Consider the following 17,098-nt stretch of genomic DNA (forward strand, 5'->3'; position numbering starts at 1 on the left):
TAGGCCTCTGGATCCAGTCACCAGGGCTGGGCGGCCACATCTCTCCAGCCCTGACACACAGATTGCAGGGGACCAGCGGTCAGCATGAGGAAGTCCCACTGGGACTTGCCACGAGCTCAGTACCTTGCCAATTCTAAAGGGATACAGGACAGTAAAGATACACAGGATACCAACTGGTGTGGCTTGGTGCATTGAGTGCTGTCCTGCAAACCAAGGTCACTGGTTCGATTCCCAGTCAGGGTATGTGCCTGGGTTGTGGGTTTGATTCCCAGTCACAGCACATACGAGAGGCAACTGATCGATGTTTTTCTCTCATATTGATGCTTCTCTACCTCTCCTTCTCCCTCCCTTCCCCACTCTGGAATCTATTGACTAGATACAAATTTTTAAGTGACATACAGATCTGGAGTGAGGGGACGGGGCCCCTGTAAGCAGCTGCTCCTGCACCAACCATCAGAACCAAAGTGAAGCCACCTATTGGTATGGAAGCTCCCAAAGGCCAACAAGTAACACTTGCTATGGCTTTATGACCATATACCACGAGTTGCCTGCTCTGACCTTGCCTTTTTGGAAACCTGCACTTAGCATCTTTTATCAAGGATTTTTCCTAGAAGATCTAGATGCCTCATTGTAAGGGAGAGGATAATTTTGGTCTAAATGCAAAGCACCAAGTCAATAGACCCTTTCATGACTGACCTAGACCCTCTCACTGCCCAGGTAGGAGGCCGGCTGCCTCTTCTCTTGCTGCCTCTCAGTAGGTCTACCTCACTGCTTTACTGAAGTGGGGGCGACGCCCCCTGCCCCCTCCGGCACTGCCAGGGCATGGTTGTTGACAAGGGTCGCCACCGCTTTACAGAACTTGAGCACTGTAGACCTGACAGCCTTGAGAGCACATTTGTCAACTACCTGCTCTTGCTTCTGAGGAAACGCGGCAGGAAACACCTTTACAAACGGGTATTGTACCATAGCTTGCTTTCAGTGCTCTTTTCTGACACTTCCTCAAAGTAGAACCACAAACTATGCATGGTTTGGGGGTGAGGCAGGGCAGGAGGGGGAGGTAACGTGCCCCTTGTTGACCAGAGTAGGGAAGCTAGGAGAGCTAAGAGCAAACCAATCCTGCTGTTTTTCCCAGTCCCAGGGGTGCGGAGGCCCCTCTGGTCATGATTTCCACAACCTGTGAGTGGCAAGCTGCCCCAAACTGTTCTTTGAGCCAGTTGGCAGCCATGAGGTGAAATACAGAAGCTAATCATCGCTCTGGTTGGTGTGGCTCAGTGGACTGAGTGCTGCTGGCCTGCGAACCAAAGGGTCTCCAGTTCAATTCCCAGTCAGGGTACCTGCCTGGGTTGCAGGCCAGGTCCCCAGTATGGTGCTTGGGAGAGGCAACCACACATGGATGTTTCTCCCCCTCCATTCCTTTTCTAAAATAAAAAATGCTAATGATCTCTCATGATGTAGAAGAACACTGGGGGCCTGAACAGGATGAGCGGCCCCATTCGTGCTCACCCCATCAGGCTCACTGGTCTGAGCAGCTCAGTGAGTTGATTACATGCCCTTCAGGTCATCTCAATTCTTGAAATCCTGCCCCCTCTTCCTCCCTGTCACAGGGGACACTCTTGCTGGGAGAACTCATCTTCCAAACACATACAGCCATTGAGAAAGTCAAGTACTAAGTAGCACACTTCCAGATGCCCACTAATGGTTATGCCAAGCAAGTTCCAGGAATTTTGGACAGGGGCTGGGGTGCTGTGCACACAGGAAAGACCTGGCCTTCCTCTGAAACAGACCCTTTTGTCCCAGGAGGGGCAAGGCGGGGCAGTGGGGAAGCAAGCAGAAACAAGCAAGGAAGGATGCTCAGAATAACCAACCTGCTTCAGAAGGGAACTGGCTGCCTGCTGTAAACAGCACCATCATGGGAGTACTGAGGACTAGACCTGGCCCTCAATCTTGGAGACAGGCTGACACCCAACCTCACTTCCTGTATCACAGGTAATTTAGCCCAATGAGGAGATAAAAGTAGCACAAGTGTGCTGCTGAAAACAGCAGTCGCTGTGCTCTGAGCAGTTCAGCTTTAGGAAGGCCTGGCAAAGGACAGTAGACACTCTCAGCCCGCCCTCAGCTCCTCTGACCAAGTGCCCCTTGCCCCCAAACACCCAAGGGTCCTGCTCCTGGCAACCACTAAAGGTCCAGGACTTGGGATGGGGTTAGTTAGCATTTAGCCCAATTCCATTTAATACTATGTAGACATTTCCTTGGTTTCACTTTTTTTCTAGTGGCTGTTTCCTCAGGACAACAGCTGTCTTAGAAGTGGAGCTTGGATAGGTCACGGGGCCTATGTTCCTAGTCACTCCACTCCCTCGTAAATGTTTAGCCTTTAACTATCATGGAATCAGGACACTGTTTTACAAACACTAACCACGTTGCAACTATTTCTAAGACCTATTTGAACTATACTTTAAGCCTGGTTCTTACTGACCTCACAAAGGTCTTGGTGGGCAACTTTACCTACCCGCCCCCCACCGCCCCCCGCCAAAGAATCGTGCTTTTTATCCATTGTCTCACTTATAAACTTCGTCATTCCAGGAGCTGAAGGCTTCATCTTACAACTGGGCTCTGGTTTAGTGAGCCAGGGTGACTGCCACCCAACCTCAGGGCTGACCACACTGAAACAAGGGCTAATTTTGCCATGTGGGTGTGGATGCAATTTAGGAGGTAACGATGCTATTCTAAGGGAAGCTTTTAGTAAGAGATACCCAACTGTAGGAAGCAGACTAAAAAGTATTAAAGCTTCAGAGAAGACAGTGAGTTAAAAGGAACCTGTACCGCCTCAGTTTTCCAGAAGACAGATGCAGCAGCAGCACCCCCTGCCCAACATTCAACAAAACAACAAAAAGATTCTTCTTTTTCATTCTTAAAGAGAGGACAAGAGGGAAACAACCATGTGTGGTTGCCTCTTGTACATGCCTCACTGGGGACCTGGCATGCAAACCAGGCATGTGCCCTGACCAGGAATCAAACCAGTGACCCTTTGCTTTGCAAGACAATGCCTGACCAACTGAGCCACACTGGTTGTGGGTGAAGTTTAACATTTCTTGAATGAAGCCTGTTTTATTTAGGGAAGAGACATAAGGGGACAAGAATGTTCCTTAAACCATTATAAAGTTATGAGGAAGATACAACACTGATTCTGTGCTGTTTATCCAGAGTACAGAAACTGGTCTACTTGGTAGATGTGAGAATATTTTCTTAAAAAAAAAAAAATGCTTTCTGTGTGTGTGTATAATGTGTACACATAAGACTTTTTTTTTGGATCTTGGATCTAGACACCTTTTATCTGCAGAACCCCCAATGCTTTTAATTTTTATTTTAATTGTTGTTCAAGTAGTTTTCTGCCTTTTACCCCCATCCCAGCCCACCCCTACCCACCTCCCTCCCATTTCCACCCCCTCATTATTGTCCATGGGTCCTTTATACTTGTTCCAGCACACATAACAGATTCTAACAATATATAAAAACAAAAAATGTGCATGCACATACAGGCTTTAAAAAATCTTTAGGTCGTTTTATTTTGAGAGGGATGGAAGGGAGAAAGAGGGAGAGAATACTGATGTGCAAGAGAAACATCAATAGGTTCCTCTCACTCACCCTCATCCAGGTACCTGGCCCACAACCCAGGTATGTGCCATGACCAGGAATCAGACTGGCGACCCTTTGGTTTGTGAGACGATTCTCAACCCACTGAGCCACACCAGTCAGTGCTCAATAGACTTTTTATACTGGATAGGAAAACAAATCTCTTTGGTATGTCGGTGATCCCACAATATTATAGGTAAAATAGTAAGTGCAGTTATGTATAGGAGCTGAACCCCCTTTAGAAGCCACCTCTGGAGAGAGGGCTCTCTGGCAGCTGAGCTGAGAGGAGTGGGTGAGGGCAGCACGCTGTCTGCCCATTCTTAGAGCCCTTTAGAAGGGCTCTGGGAGATTCTACTGTAGCTAGAAACCATCTCTTCCTCATTTCAGTTGGTAGATTAAGGACAAATTAGTTTCCCTGAACATAGATCGTACGGTACAGCAGAGGTAGAAGGGCTCTGCTGAGAGAACAAAAAATATCCCGAGCCAGTGGGATTTTCACATGGGAGGAGCTAATGTGTACACGCTGTTTTGGAGGGGTTCTGACCCCAACATCATAGACAGGCAGTGGGTGTACACAGATAAAAAGCGGGGGTCCCCAGCCTCCGCTCAAACTAGATGCACAGCGGTCTCAGAAACACCACAAACAATGGTGTACTTACGAGGACTGGAGCCCCTGAACAGTGCCAACCTAACCTTCATTCTGCATTCCATCTAACACCAACCCACCCACCAGTTTCCCCAGACATAATCATGAAAACACTTTAGAAAGAAATAAATTAGTGTGTGAAAGGCATGGATGGATTTTATTTATTACCCTATATCTACATTTTAATTTGAGGTAAAATATAAGCAACACATAAAAATGCCTATTTCTGCTACCATGTAATATAATTCTCCATTATGAATATTGTGATAAAGCTAATGAACACGCTATGCCATCACATACTCTAGCTTTTCGTACAGCTGGTATTTTACAACTCTTATTGTCTGAAATCTCAACACGTGTAAGATTCTCCTACAAACGGCGCAGAATATCAGCGGGTGCATAATTAGCTTATGACCCCTCACTCCCCACACTGGAGCCTCAATGTCACAAGTAGAATTATAAAATAATGAAGGCAATGAAAACCCCTTGAGATTGATCCAAACGAAAGTGTTCCAAAAAACCCCCACACAACAACAGGTTCCACGACAGTGAGGCTTTAGTGTCATTTAGCCTGCCCCAACCCTCACACCCCGTCTTCACCTTCTGGTGCACCACGCATTTTATCTGGATGAAATGTAAATGTGGAGAGGTCCTTTGTATTCACACTCTAAGCCACACGCTGAGATACTACTGACCTCTTACTACCTATTAGGTAATCCAGGTGGTTGTTTTTTTTTAATTATGATAAAAAATGTATGAACCATGATAGATAGCTTAGGAAAAGATTTAGTCAAATATACAGACACTAACTGTTCACTCAGTCATTAAGGAGAGTTGTGAACAAAAGGATGATATAATGATTTTTCAAACAGAAAAACTAAAGAACTCAACTATCTCAAGTGTTTTCTTCACTGCAGAAGCTGAGATGTTCCAGTAGGAGATGTATCTTCACTTGATTGGAAAATAGACACCATGGCTGAAGGCTCTGCTGAATCCGTAAAAAAATCCGGTGAGATTCATCCCTGTCATTTTCCCTGTCGTTTCTCCAGCATTGCTGTAAAATCCTTATAATACATTCCAAAGGAAACCAGCCATTCCAATCTACAGTCACTCTGCTCTTTAATTCAATTCACAGAACTGCTGAAAAAGTAGACATTTCTATCTAAAAGTAGAAAAAAAGGTTTGTATAGAAGGTATTTCTGTTATACAAGTATATTACACATCCTGGGGCAGTAACAGGTCCAAAAGGCTCTTCTCACCCACTGATACTTGAAGCTGAAATGGGGGAGAAAACAAATAAGAAGAGAGGTTCATCTAATTATAGGAATTAAACATTCACAAACACCACAATGTAGCACTTAAACCCACGTATGCACAGTGCAAGGCAAACTCCATAATGAAGGGTCCCCGTATGGGAAAAAAGCGCCATGAGACACAGACCAGGACTGTCAGGCTGGAACCCGTGAACTACCACCTGGTTCTAGACACCCAACAGCGCATCCTTATCGAGATTCTACAGGCGTGAGAACCAAGTTTTGCTGATTCCTGGTCTCGGGCTGCCTGTCCTGGTACTAACCTGGCCAAGTTTAAGAAGTCAGAATAACAGGATCAGGCTTGTAACTTATGATTAGTGGACATGTCAGTGTAGTGATACTAACTCAGTGAATTCTAATGTAAGGACAAAATTTACCCTGTCGATTAAAATAGTTTCCTTTTAAGGCAAAAGCGCACTTATATCTTTGAATAACAGACAGATATTGATCCAAGAAAAAAATCTCTGCTTGAATTTTGTAGCTAAAAACAATCCTATATGGCTTACACTTGGACCACAGAAGCCCTGAAGGCGGGGCCCCCATTAGAGCTGAAGCAGGGGAAACGCATGTACATAAGCAGGTGGGTTTGGACAGACACGACACAGCATCCCAGACACAGAAGCTGAGTTACCCTAGGAGAGAAGAGGTCTACCACGTAGGGTCTGGCTCTTGCTTAATCTGAGAGCTTCCATCAGTCTCCTTTATTTCTATCAAGAAAAACAAAAAAGAACTCTTTAATTGCATTATTAATGCAAATCTGCTCAATTACAAACCCACACCAATTTACTAACACGATTTAACAGGAATAACAAGATACTAAAAAATGATAACATTTTCAGAGACAACAATGTTTCTTTAGCTCTAAGTCCTAAATTTTGCTACTTAGGTTTTCCAAGTAACACACATCTTAATTCCATATGTTTGCAAAGGATCCTCACTGTTTATGCCATACGGTAGTCATTCCGTGGTTTCGGAATTCATTCAGACTCACTTGAGGGAAATGGAACCAAAGAACCCATGAGTCATTTCTGAACACAATGTTTCTGGACACAAAACAACAAATCCCATTCACCCAGAAACAAAACCAAACCACCATAGTTCTACTTTAAGAGCTGTAAAAACATAATTAATCTTTTGTCCTAATGAAAGTCTTGAGCAACTTTTTTTGACAACCAGACCACCCTTTTTACCTTCTGTTGCAGGAACCTCCAACTGGCTCGGCTCAGCTGATTCTGAAAGGAAACACGTCAAGATTCACTGTGACACTGCTCAAAAGTTGCTTTCAATTATTTCAAGAGAACAGAGGGAGCAAAACGAGAGAAAGCTCTTCAAACCGTGTACGTAAGTCACAAGTCTAAGATGAAAACAACTGCCCCAGACTCTCGGAATAAGCACAATTACTCAACTAGACTTTCAAAACTTCTGAAATGTGGTAAGTAAGCTTACCTAACCGAAGTCTTAAATAATAATGCTAATCAACTCAGCTCTAACATGAGATCAAGAAGTTCCTTTTTTATCATCCCCCTTTCTTCTGTGAGTTCCTTTTTAGTAAAAGTCTTTCCCTACTTTCAATGAATCACAGTAACAGGCCTAAATATTTGTTTCTAAGGAATTTAAAAACCACAATACATCCATTTCTACCTGACACAATTTGGCTTTCAACTACCAGTATAAACAAATGGCATGAAGAATAAAGTTTAAAAAGATGACCTTCTCACTGAAAAACTGCATTCTATATCAATGATCTCATGGTGCCTGACCCCATACCCACGCTGGGACAGTGGAGGCAAATGGTACACGGCCCATGGTTCTCAATTAGGACCTACAAGCTGAGCTGCTCCCGGCTTCCAACCACAGGAGTCACAGACGCCAAGTCCAAGCACACACACATGCATGCACTGAGGACTGACTGCAAAGTCGGACAAACATAAGTATGTGGAGCCACACGATTTTATCTGATCTATTTTACTGAGAAAAACAGGAATAGTCCTGTTTTATCCTCCTTAATTTACCTTGTATCACTGGGCCTTCTGACTCACTCTGATCAACCAACTCTGAAAATAAAGCAAATTCATTTCATAATGTAATGGCATGCTATTACATTCGAAAAGCATTTTTACAAACATTCTTTATTTTGATGCTCCAATTTTGCCATAACAGATATTATTTTCCTTATGACAAGAAGGGAACAAACATTAAGAGTTCTGGTATTTCCCACCAAATAACCAATTCATAGTAATTACCACAAAACTCTACTACAGACCTGCACAATGATGAGAACAAAACTGAACATATTAAACATAAAGAGAGTAAAAAATATTACAATACAATGTTCTCTGAAACTAAAAATCAGAAAGAAATTAGGACTAATAAAAAATAGAAAATAATTATAATGGGATTTCTTTAAATAACGAAATCCCTGGCATGATTAAAGCTGAGTGTCACAAAGATGACTTAAAAATCTTTAAAGCAAGACACACCTCTCTTTCATATGGAGAGTACCAAATACTAACATAGTTGGCCACGATAGAGCACATACCAAAAACAAAATGTATTAAAAAAGAACTCATGGATTCGGGGTATAAGCAAATGAGTAAGTTTTATGATAAATCAAATTCAAAACGTGGAGGCAAAAGAGGGGTAACCAAATCCATGGTCCCGAAGCACAAAGACCAGAGACCAGAGGTCAACAGTGTGAAGCGGACGGAATGGCAGGGGACAGGTGCAATGACAGCATACCTCTCAGGTCAGGGGGACAAACCAACAACCGAGAGACAGGCAAAGTTCTGTCTCTCAGGGGCCACTGATGAGTCCTGAACATGAGACTGAAGGGGCTTCCATTACACTTTCCCAGTGAATAAACTATAGTACTGAATGTAGACAGATTTTATTTATGTATTCACATATTTTACTCCTCACCCAAGGACATGCTTATTGATTTCAGAAGAGGGAAAGGAAGGCAGTCGGGGAGAGAGACATGAATGCAAAAGAGATACAGAATTGCTGTCCTACACAAGCCCTGACCGGGGACCGAGCCTGAGCGCCTTCCGCTCACCGGATGACGCCCAGCCAACCGAGTCACACTAGCCAGGGCAAATGCAGGTGGACTGTAAAGAATCAGAATAATTATACTAACTGGAAAAAGACTGGAATGCCAATGGTAGAAAAGGATCATTCTCAATTATAAAACAAACAAGCAAGCAAAATATAACCAAAGACACTGAAACTGAGAACAGGCTGACAGTGACCACAGGGGAGGGGGAGGGAATTTCAGGGGGAAAAGGGGAAGGGTTTGCAGGAACAAGTATAAAGGACACATGGACAACAACAAAGGTGGGGGGTGGGCTGGGATGGGGGTAAAAGGCAGAAAATTATACTTGAACAACAATTAAAACAAAATAAAGAATAAAGATAAATAATAAACGAAAAACTATCTATTACAGCATGGTAATTACGTAACAATAACAAATGTAATTAACAGTACTGATAACAATAATAGATAGATCACACTTCCTGAGGACATACTATAAGGCTAATAAGCATTGTTCTGGGTCAGGGGCCAACAAACTTTTTCATAAAGAGCCAGTTAGTAAATATTTCAGGCTTTGCAGGTCACGTAGTCTCCATTGCAACTTCTGTGAACCCTGCTGTAAGCAAACTGTTGTGGCAGTGTTTTAATAAAACTTTATTTACAAACACTGGCAGGAGACTGCTGACCCATTTTAGATGCCTGACATATAATGAGTCATTTAAAATGTCCTAAAACTCCCCAAATGGGTACTAATATTATTACTATCTTATAAATGAGTAAACTGAAATTTTAAAAAGTTAAGCAACTCACCCAAAACTACATGTACTTTATGTATGACTAGTGCTTTTAACACTAAGGGCTAAATTAACAGTGACTCTGCATGGTTACTGCTATAGGTATAGTAAAATCTGGTGAGCTAATAAGTCCATGGGCACACAGCCACACCTGTTCATATTCAAAAAAAAGAAAAAAAATTTATGAAATACTCACGGTTATTAATCACAAGTCCTGGAAATGGTCTAAAAAAAAAGAAATAAATTGCACAGCAGTTTATTTTTAATCTACAGAAATTTACAGACACATTCAACTTATACAACTAATTTTTAAAAAATATTTTATGTATTTATATTTAGAAAGAAGGGAAGGGATAAAGACAGGGAGAGAAACATCAGTGTGTGGTTGCCTCCCATGCATCCCACTCCTGGGACCTGGCCCACAACTCCGGCATGTACCCTGAGTGGAAATTGAACCGGCAACCCCTTGGTTCACAGGCCCACACTGAATCCACTGAGCTACACCAGCCAGGGTTATACAACTAATTTTTTTAAAAGAATTTTTATTTATTTATCTTTAGAGGAAAGGAGAGAAATATCAATGTATGGTTGCTTCTGGTGTGTCCCCTGCCGGGAACTGGCCTGCAACCCAGGCATGTGCCCTGACTGGGAATCGAACTGTGATCGTGTGGTTCGCAGGCCCGCGCTCAATCCACTGAGCTACACCAGCCAGGGCCTATACAACTAATTTTTAAACCATGACATGTATGTGCTAGAATGAGAAATGTTGTCCACTACTTTTTAATATTCTATCCTTTAAAAAAATCTCCACCTGAGGATAAGTTTATTGATTTTAGAAAGAGGGCAAGGGAGGAAGAAGTGGGAGAGAAAAACCAATGTGAGAGAGAAACATCAGTCAGTTGCCTCTGGTATATGCACAGACCAGGGAATGAACCCACAACCTTTTGGTTTATGGGACTTTGCTTCAACCAAGCCACACTGGCCAGGGCTTAATCTCACATACTTTATAATTAATCAATTGATATATATATGTATGAGCCCTAATATGAAAATGTTACACTAAAGATGGTGGGAAAACAAACAACATAAAAGGAACAAAGAAAGGGGAATATGTGGGGGCCTGCTAGGCCACAGGGGATCAAGGACAGAGTTCTCCACTGTGAAAATGGTGGATGAACTTGGTTTCTGGTCCCTGGAGCCGGCGGGTACCTTGACATTTTCCTAACCTTCTCGTTCCCAGCCTTGAAGAATATAACAAGATTTTGGCATAGGTGTCATGTTCCAAGACGGTTATGAGAACTTCTTGCCCTTTTGATAGCTTAAGGGAGTGCACGAACTTTGAAAAACAACATTGTTTCTAGTTCCTTGCAGTCTTGCTTCAGGCGTTAGCAGTTTGTATATAAGACAGCTGTTCCTTGAATAAAGTTGCCATTTGCCAGCAGAGCATTTGGTCCTCTCCATTCTTTTAAGTCCCTCGCCTAACCTCGCGACCACCCTTGCTGCAGCGGGCTGCGGCAGGAATAGACTAATTCTAGTGAAATGGTCTAATGGAAGAAGGTGGTTTCCTAGACCCCTTTGGCATGGCACAGAAAATAAACATTGGTTATGTAGGACAAAAATATGGAAATTTTAGGGAAAGGGTTTTGAGAGAAGATGAATGGATGAGAAAAAGCCCTGGGAGGGTATTTAGCTATTTGAGGGCTAGTCCTAAACCATTTAAACTAAGACAGTGGGAACTTGACAATGAACTGACTGAGGTAGACTTAGTGATGGCTAGGTTTTTGTGAGTTGCGAGAGAAGAGTGAAGACACCTTGGGACTTCTGAGTAGGTGGACAGAAGAGAGGTGGTGGATTTGCTGTACACGGATTGTGATAAGCATGTATTAATGATGTGATTCTCGTCCTGCTGTTGGAGGTGTACTCACCACTCCTACTCTGTGGATAGGGAGCTGATACTCCCAAAGGAAACAAGTACAATCTCTAACTGTACACAGTGCAGAAAACAGAAGGGATTTGGCTGACTTGGGACCAAACCCCTGAAATGCCTAAGATAAAGCTGACGACCGTTTTCTATAAAGGCCAGACAGTAAACATTTTAGGGTTTACAGACCCCAGTGTTTCTGTCCCAAAGACTCAATTTTACCACTATAACATGAAAGCAGTCGTAGATAATATGTAAACAAATAGATGTGACTATGTCTGAATAAGACGTTATAGAGGCAGGAGGCAGGCTGGATCTGGTCCACAGGCCATGGTTTGCTACCCTCCTGCCTTAAAACCCAGAAAATTAAGAGAATCAGCTCAGGGAAGGGAAAATCTAATAGTATAGTAACTACAGTACTTTGTTCATTTGTTACATCGTAAACTTGACTCTATTACTATGTATGACTACATGTTAGAAGAAGACAGTCTCATGACCTGCATTCACTGTTACAGGCAAGCAGGGGACTCTCTCACTTACCTAATGACTGTGAACTTAATGAACTCAGCTGAATCTAGAATCCTTCTCATGGAGCTGATTTCCAGGTAGCTGGGGGCTTTGAATGATACTCCAGGAGGCATGCCATCAACCACCACACAGCCAGGGTTAATTGTGATTTTCCTGTAGGGAACTTTCACAGGGAAACCCATACCAATAGCTTCACCTATAATGAGACAAAGAGCATAAAAGCATAGGTTAATATTTATAAAACACATGACCAACATTTACTTTAAAGACTGTCTCTACTATTAACTAAGGTCTTTGAACACTTCAAACAACTTTACGTATAAACCTAAGTTTTATTCACCATGATACTAACCATTATTAATAGTATTGATACGAACAATGCATTCTTACTAAACGATGCATTCTTACTAAAAGAACTTCAGCAAAACCAAAATGCTTATTTTATAACTTCTTTTCCTTTTAAATAATATTACAACTATCTGAACATAATCTACTGTTAAGATCTTATTGAAACAGCCCTGTTTGCTGTGACTCAGTGGACTGAGCACCAGCTTAGGAACCATAAGGTTGCCAGGGCACCTACCTGAGTTGAGGGCCAAGGTCGCCAGTTGGAGGCAGGTGAGAGGCAACCAGATTGATTTAAACCACACATTGATGCCCCCCCCCCCCTTTCTCTTCTGTCTAAAAATAAAATCTTTAAAAAAAATTTTTTTAAAGATTTTATTTATTTTTAGAGAGAGGGGAAGGGAAGGAGAAAGACAGGGAGAGAAACATCAATGTACGGTTGCCTCTCAGAGGCCCCCTCCTGGGGACCAGGCTCGCAACCCAGGCACGTGCCCTAGACTGGGAATCAAACCAGCAACCCTTTGGTCTGCAAGCCTGTGCTCAATCCACTCAGCTACACCGGCCAGGGCTAAAAAATTGTTTATTGGAACAAAATTTCCTTGCTTATTATTGCAAGCTGTAATACACAAATGAAAAACTTACCAAATTTACGACTGAAGAGGTCATTAACTTGTTCTCTTAGCTGTCTAGCTTTTTCAACTTTTGACAGTCTTTCATTATCATCATCTAAAAAGAAGTTAAGAGAACGCTCATAATAATTAAGCAATGCCACTTTAATTCTAAGTAAATTTTATGTTCCTTGTGTAACTAACTTTATGTTTTTGGAATATTTAAGTATTTTAAACTAATGAAGATTGTAATGATTTAACAACATGATTTAACAATAACACCAAACTGAAAATGCTGCAATTTTATTCCTGTGATAAAGAACTTTATCTGCTGTTTTATAGATTTTTTTTTTAAACCAAGACACTAGGTGTCTGGGTGGTCAGCAGGTTTTAGTTCATGCCAAGTCCAGTGAACTGCCCAGAGCAAGTTAGCAATAAACTGACAAGGGGATGTATTTGGTTAATTTCTGAGGGGTGGGAAGGAGAACACAACAACATGACCTGTACTCAGCAGCTCTGAACGAGTAAGGCAAACCTCAGTAACCCATACGCCGAAAGTAAAAAAGTGGAAGAGGAAAACACCCCACAAATTATGATAAAGGCAGAAAATTCATACCTGGAATTGTCACCTGAATGATGTTAAGATCTTCAACACCTGATGCAGTAGTATTAACATTGGGTGACGAATTTATTTTTCCTTAAAATAAGACACATAAAATTGTAACACAAACAAAATATTATTTATGTAAATATTTCTTTAATAAAGAATTAAATACTCTCAATTAATGTGTTTACAATTTAGACTACACAAAATGGTATTTTAACCCAAACCTTTGTTCAAGGTTTGTTAGTTTTCACAGAATGTTTTGTCATTTAGCGATCGGTATTAAGCTTCCCAAAAGGCTTTCTACTTTTTCTCTTCTGTGTGATGCCTAGTATAGCAGACACATAGATTCTCAATTACTGGAAGAACTAAAACCCATAAACTAATCACAACCCCCAATTTTGAATGAGCTTTCTTGATTTTAGCTCAATTATGGTCTTTAAACAGTTTTTAACCATTGCCACACAATAAATTTCTAACAGCATGTTTCCTGCAGCAAGAGCTTACTTGGAGGGCTCTTAGAGGAGGACGTGCTCTCCTTAATTGCCGTTTCAAACATTTCAGGCCTAAAAACCAAGAGAAAAAAACCATGTACGCTAATATTCCAATGGTAAAACATTCAAAACTAAACAACTAAAAGATTTTAAAACCAGTAATTCTCTGTAAATATACTCTAGGTTTTTAGTTATGTAAGAACAGAAAGAAAAGGTTATCTCAAGGAACACATACAAAAGGACTAATTATAACTGTGATTATAACATCCACTCAGCCCTATCTAATTTAAACAGCTGCTTCTTCCCGTGATTTTAAGATCTCCTGGAAAGATTCAGTGTTAAAGTTGAGAATGGAAACAGGAAGTGCCCTGTATGCAGCTACCCTGGAAACACAAGACAGGTGGGGAAATCTTGAGCAAAAGTTTTTCTTCTGAGGAAGCAGAAGCAGAGGCCATACCTCTACAGACCTGGATGCAAGTACAAAAAATGGCCATTATGCTTGCAATGTCTGTCAGCTTTGATTATTTAACAGTATCTCTGGGTGACTCAAAAGTCAGTGTTAATGAACAAAACCTAAAATTCATTTCAGTTAATTTCAAATAATTCCTGGGTATCAATAAGTATTTCCTAATTCCAACTATTTCCATCTGTTTCAATTGAAGTTTTAATTGTTTCAATTCATAGCTCTCCAAGCAAACAGGAGAGTAATTCAAAGTATTGTGTAAGTTGGAGAAATAAAAGGGTTTTATAAAACTGGAACCGCTTGTTAAATTCCAGTAGCATCAAACCATTAAAAGACATGACTGTGGGTAGATTTAACAAAATGAAATTGTTATCCTTCCAGTAAGCTAGAGCCCTTCCTTCCCTCTTCTAACCAATTAAGAAAAATTTAACAGACAAGAGTGCAGCTTAAAGAGCTTTCTGACGCCAGGGCTGACATGGCCCCACCACGGGGTGGATCCGTGTGCCTGCCGCCCAGTGTCAAACTGCCAATCTCATGGCCAATCTCATGTCGCCTTATTTCCTTACTTTTTAATAATAAACTTAATTTTCGCTTTGTTTCTGAGTATTTTCTCCAGCCTTGGAATGCCAAAAGTAGATGGTCTGCGAAACGGCACACCCTCAGGTAAGCCTTCCACATAAAAGTCCTCCGGGAAAGACTCGAATAATGCAAACGGCACCTTCACGGCTTGTTTAAGGCCCAGGGCTTCACCTACAAAACACACACATACACTTCTCACATTTATAACTTAAAAAAAGAGAAAGCTTTTTAAAAAATGCACTTTAAATTACATTTTATGGCAAGTAAAATTATATTTTTAAAAATTGTATTAATTTTAATTTGTAAAAAATTTCTTAATGCTCAGAAAAGTGGAATAAATTATGAAATATGCCTACACTTCCAATAAAAGCATAACTTAAATGTTGGACATTTTATTTAGCTCACATTCTTCTATTTTTAAAAACTGCCTTATATTTTAATAATAGTGTTTGAAAGTAAACTTACCACATTTTTCATTGAAAAGATTTTCAACTTTTTGTTTTAGGTCTGTGATTTTGGCATTCCAGGCCTCTGTATGTAAAAAACCAAGACAGTTAATCTGTTACTAATATTGATCAATATACTTTCCATGGCCAGGGGTTTATTTTAAATACAAAATAAGAAAATACACAGACTTTTAAAATAGTCATGGCTTGACAACTACTCTAATATAGTGACACATTATTTAACCGTTTGGTTATATGACTAATACACTGGCTACTAATAAATGACACATGCTAAAGCAAATAATAAAAAACAAATAAAGCATCCAAACCTCCCAAAAGACAACTGTAGTATCTACTAAGTGCCAGGTATAGTTCTACTCTGTACGTGATTTAGTATTTATAATCCTCATAATAACCCTATGAAGCAGAAAGTAATGTTATCTCCATTTACAAATAAGGTAATGCACAGAAAAGTGAAGCCGCTTGCCCAGGGTCATGGAATCATATGGTACAGGCACCGGCTTTGAACTCCAGCAGCCTGACTCTATGAGTAAGGGCTAATATATACTGCTTACAAAATACAAAATAATTAGTAAAATATGTTTATGAATTCCTTTTTTATTTCAAATGACAAAGTCAAAACAATAAAATGCATATTTACCAAAGGAAAACTCTCTCCCTCGGGGCTTAAAGGGAACATTAGAACCATTAGTCTGAGTAGGAGTTCGAACAGCGGACGTCTGAGGGTTGTTGTTATTAGGGCCTAAAGAAGAATTAAAAACAAAACAAAACATAATCAACACACATTTCATCACGCCTATTGAAGCCTAGCCTGTGCTGGGAAACAAAGTTAGATTCAAATAGTACATAATCAGCCCAGGCTGGTAGAGCTCAGTGGATTGAGCATGGGCCTGCGAACCAGAGTATCGCGGTTCGATTCCCAATCAGGGCACATGCCTGGGATGTGGGCCAGTTCCCAGCAGGGGATGCACGAGAAGCAACCATACATTGATGTTTCTCTTCCTCTCTCCTTCCCTTCCCCTCTTAAGATAAATAAATAAACAAACAAATAAATAAATAACCCCACAAAAACAAATAGCACATAAGCAGCCTGCAATGAAAATGGGTTCTGCTGCCAGTTCCAGAGACTCCTACCCATTTCCCTACTTCTGTCCCTACAATGAGGCATCGTCCCCAAATCAGAATTAGTTTTCTGACTCACCTAAAGTTCTTTCAACTCACTTAAGGCTTCATCATGCCCCTTGGAGCCATGTAATTTTTGGTTGCCTATGTTTGCTTATATGCTTTCCTTTCAACCCTTGAACACAAGGACAACTTTAGGTACAATTACATTATCTTCAGTGTGAACCTTTCCTCTGAATTCTCCAACTGCCCCTGGCATAGCCTTTCTTGAATTCTTAGTACAACTTAGAAACAATCAGTCGTTTTCCATTAAATGAAAATGAATGTTAGTTTCAGTGATCCTTATAAACCCTAGGCCCTAACTCTTTTTTATGTGGGGTCATCGAATGCTTAAACAGTAAGCTTATCTTAATCTGAACCTAACAATTAAAAAAATACACAGAGTTCTGGTCAAAATGGCGGGCATAGGTAGACATCGCTCCCCTCTTCCACAGTCACATGGAAATTACAATTAAAACCTAGAACCACCATCACTCAACTAAATGAGTGATGA

At 41.0% G+C, this 17,098-nt stretch overlaps 1 protein-coding gene and 1 long non-coding RNA gene across 2 annotated transcripts in view; one reads left to right on the forward strand and one right to left on the reverse strand.

Annotated features, from left to right (window-relative positions):
- The first annotated feature begins 432 nt into the window (after positions 1–432).
- On the forward strand, positions 433–7,966 carry LOC118984031 (uncharacterized). The gene is made up of 4 exons (XR_005065852.1): positions 433–954; positions 2,581–2,709; positions 5,194–5,285; positions 6,792–7,966. It is a non-coding gene; the product is annotated as an uncharacterized LOC118984031 (long non-coding RNA).
- Positions 4,415–17,098, reverse strand: part of GTF2I (general transcription factor IIi) — a 132,243-nt gene continuing 119,559 nt past the window's right edge. Inside the window, exons 24-35 of the mRNA XM_037041743.1 lie at positions 16,064–16,165; positions 15,422–15,487; positions 14,944–15,127; positions 13,928–13,986; positions 13,433–13,513; positions 12,851–12,934; positions 11,876–12,059; positions 9,611–9,639; positions 7,602–7,643; positions 6,780–6,821; positions 6,221–6,296; positions 4,415–5,551 (exon numbers count right to left, since the gene is read on the reverse strand). Of these exons, the coding sequence (XP_036897638.1) occupies positions 6,238–6,296; positions 6,780–6,821; positions 7,602–7,643; positions 9,611–9,639; positions 11,876–12,059; positions 12,851–12,934; positions 13,433–13,513; positions 13,928–13,986; positions 14,944–15,127; positions 15,422–15,487; positions 16,064–16,165 (932 nt within the window). The 3' untranslated portion in view covers positions 4,415–5,551; positions 6,221–6,237. The remainder of the gene's footprint in view (positions 5,552–6,220; positions 6,297–6,779; positions 6,822–7,601; positions 7,644–9,610; positions 9,640–11,875; positions 12,060–12,850; positions 12,935–13,432; positions 13,514–13,927; positions 13,987–14,943; positions 15,128–15,421; positions 15,488–16,063; positions 16,166–17,098) is intronic.

This window comes from Sturnira hondurensis, unplaced genomic scaffold, assembly GCF_014824575.4.
Source record: "Sturnira hondurensis isolate 20B ecotype Veracruz unplaced genomic scaffold, ASM1482457v3 Scaffold0003166, whole genome shotgun sequence".
NCBI lineage: Eukaryota > Metazoa > Chordata > Mammalia > Chiroptera > Phyllostomidae > Sturnira > Sturnira hondurensis.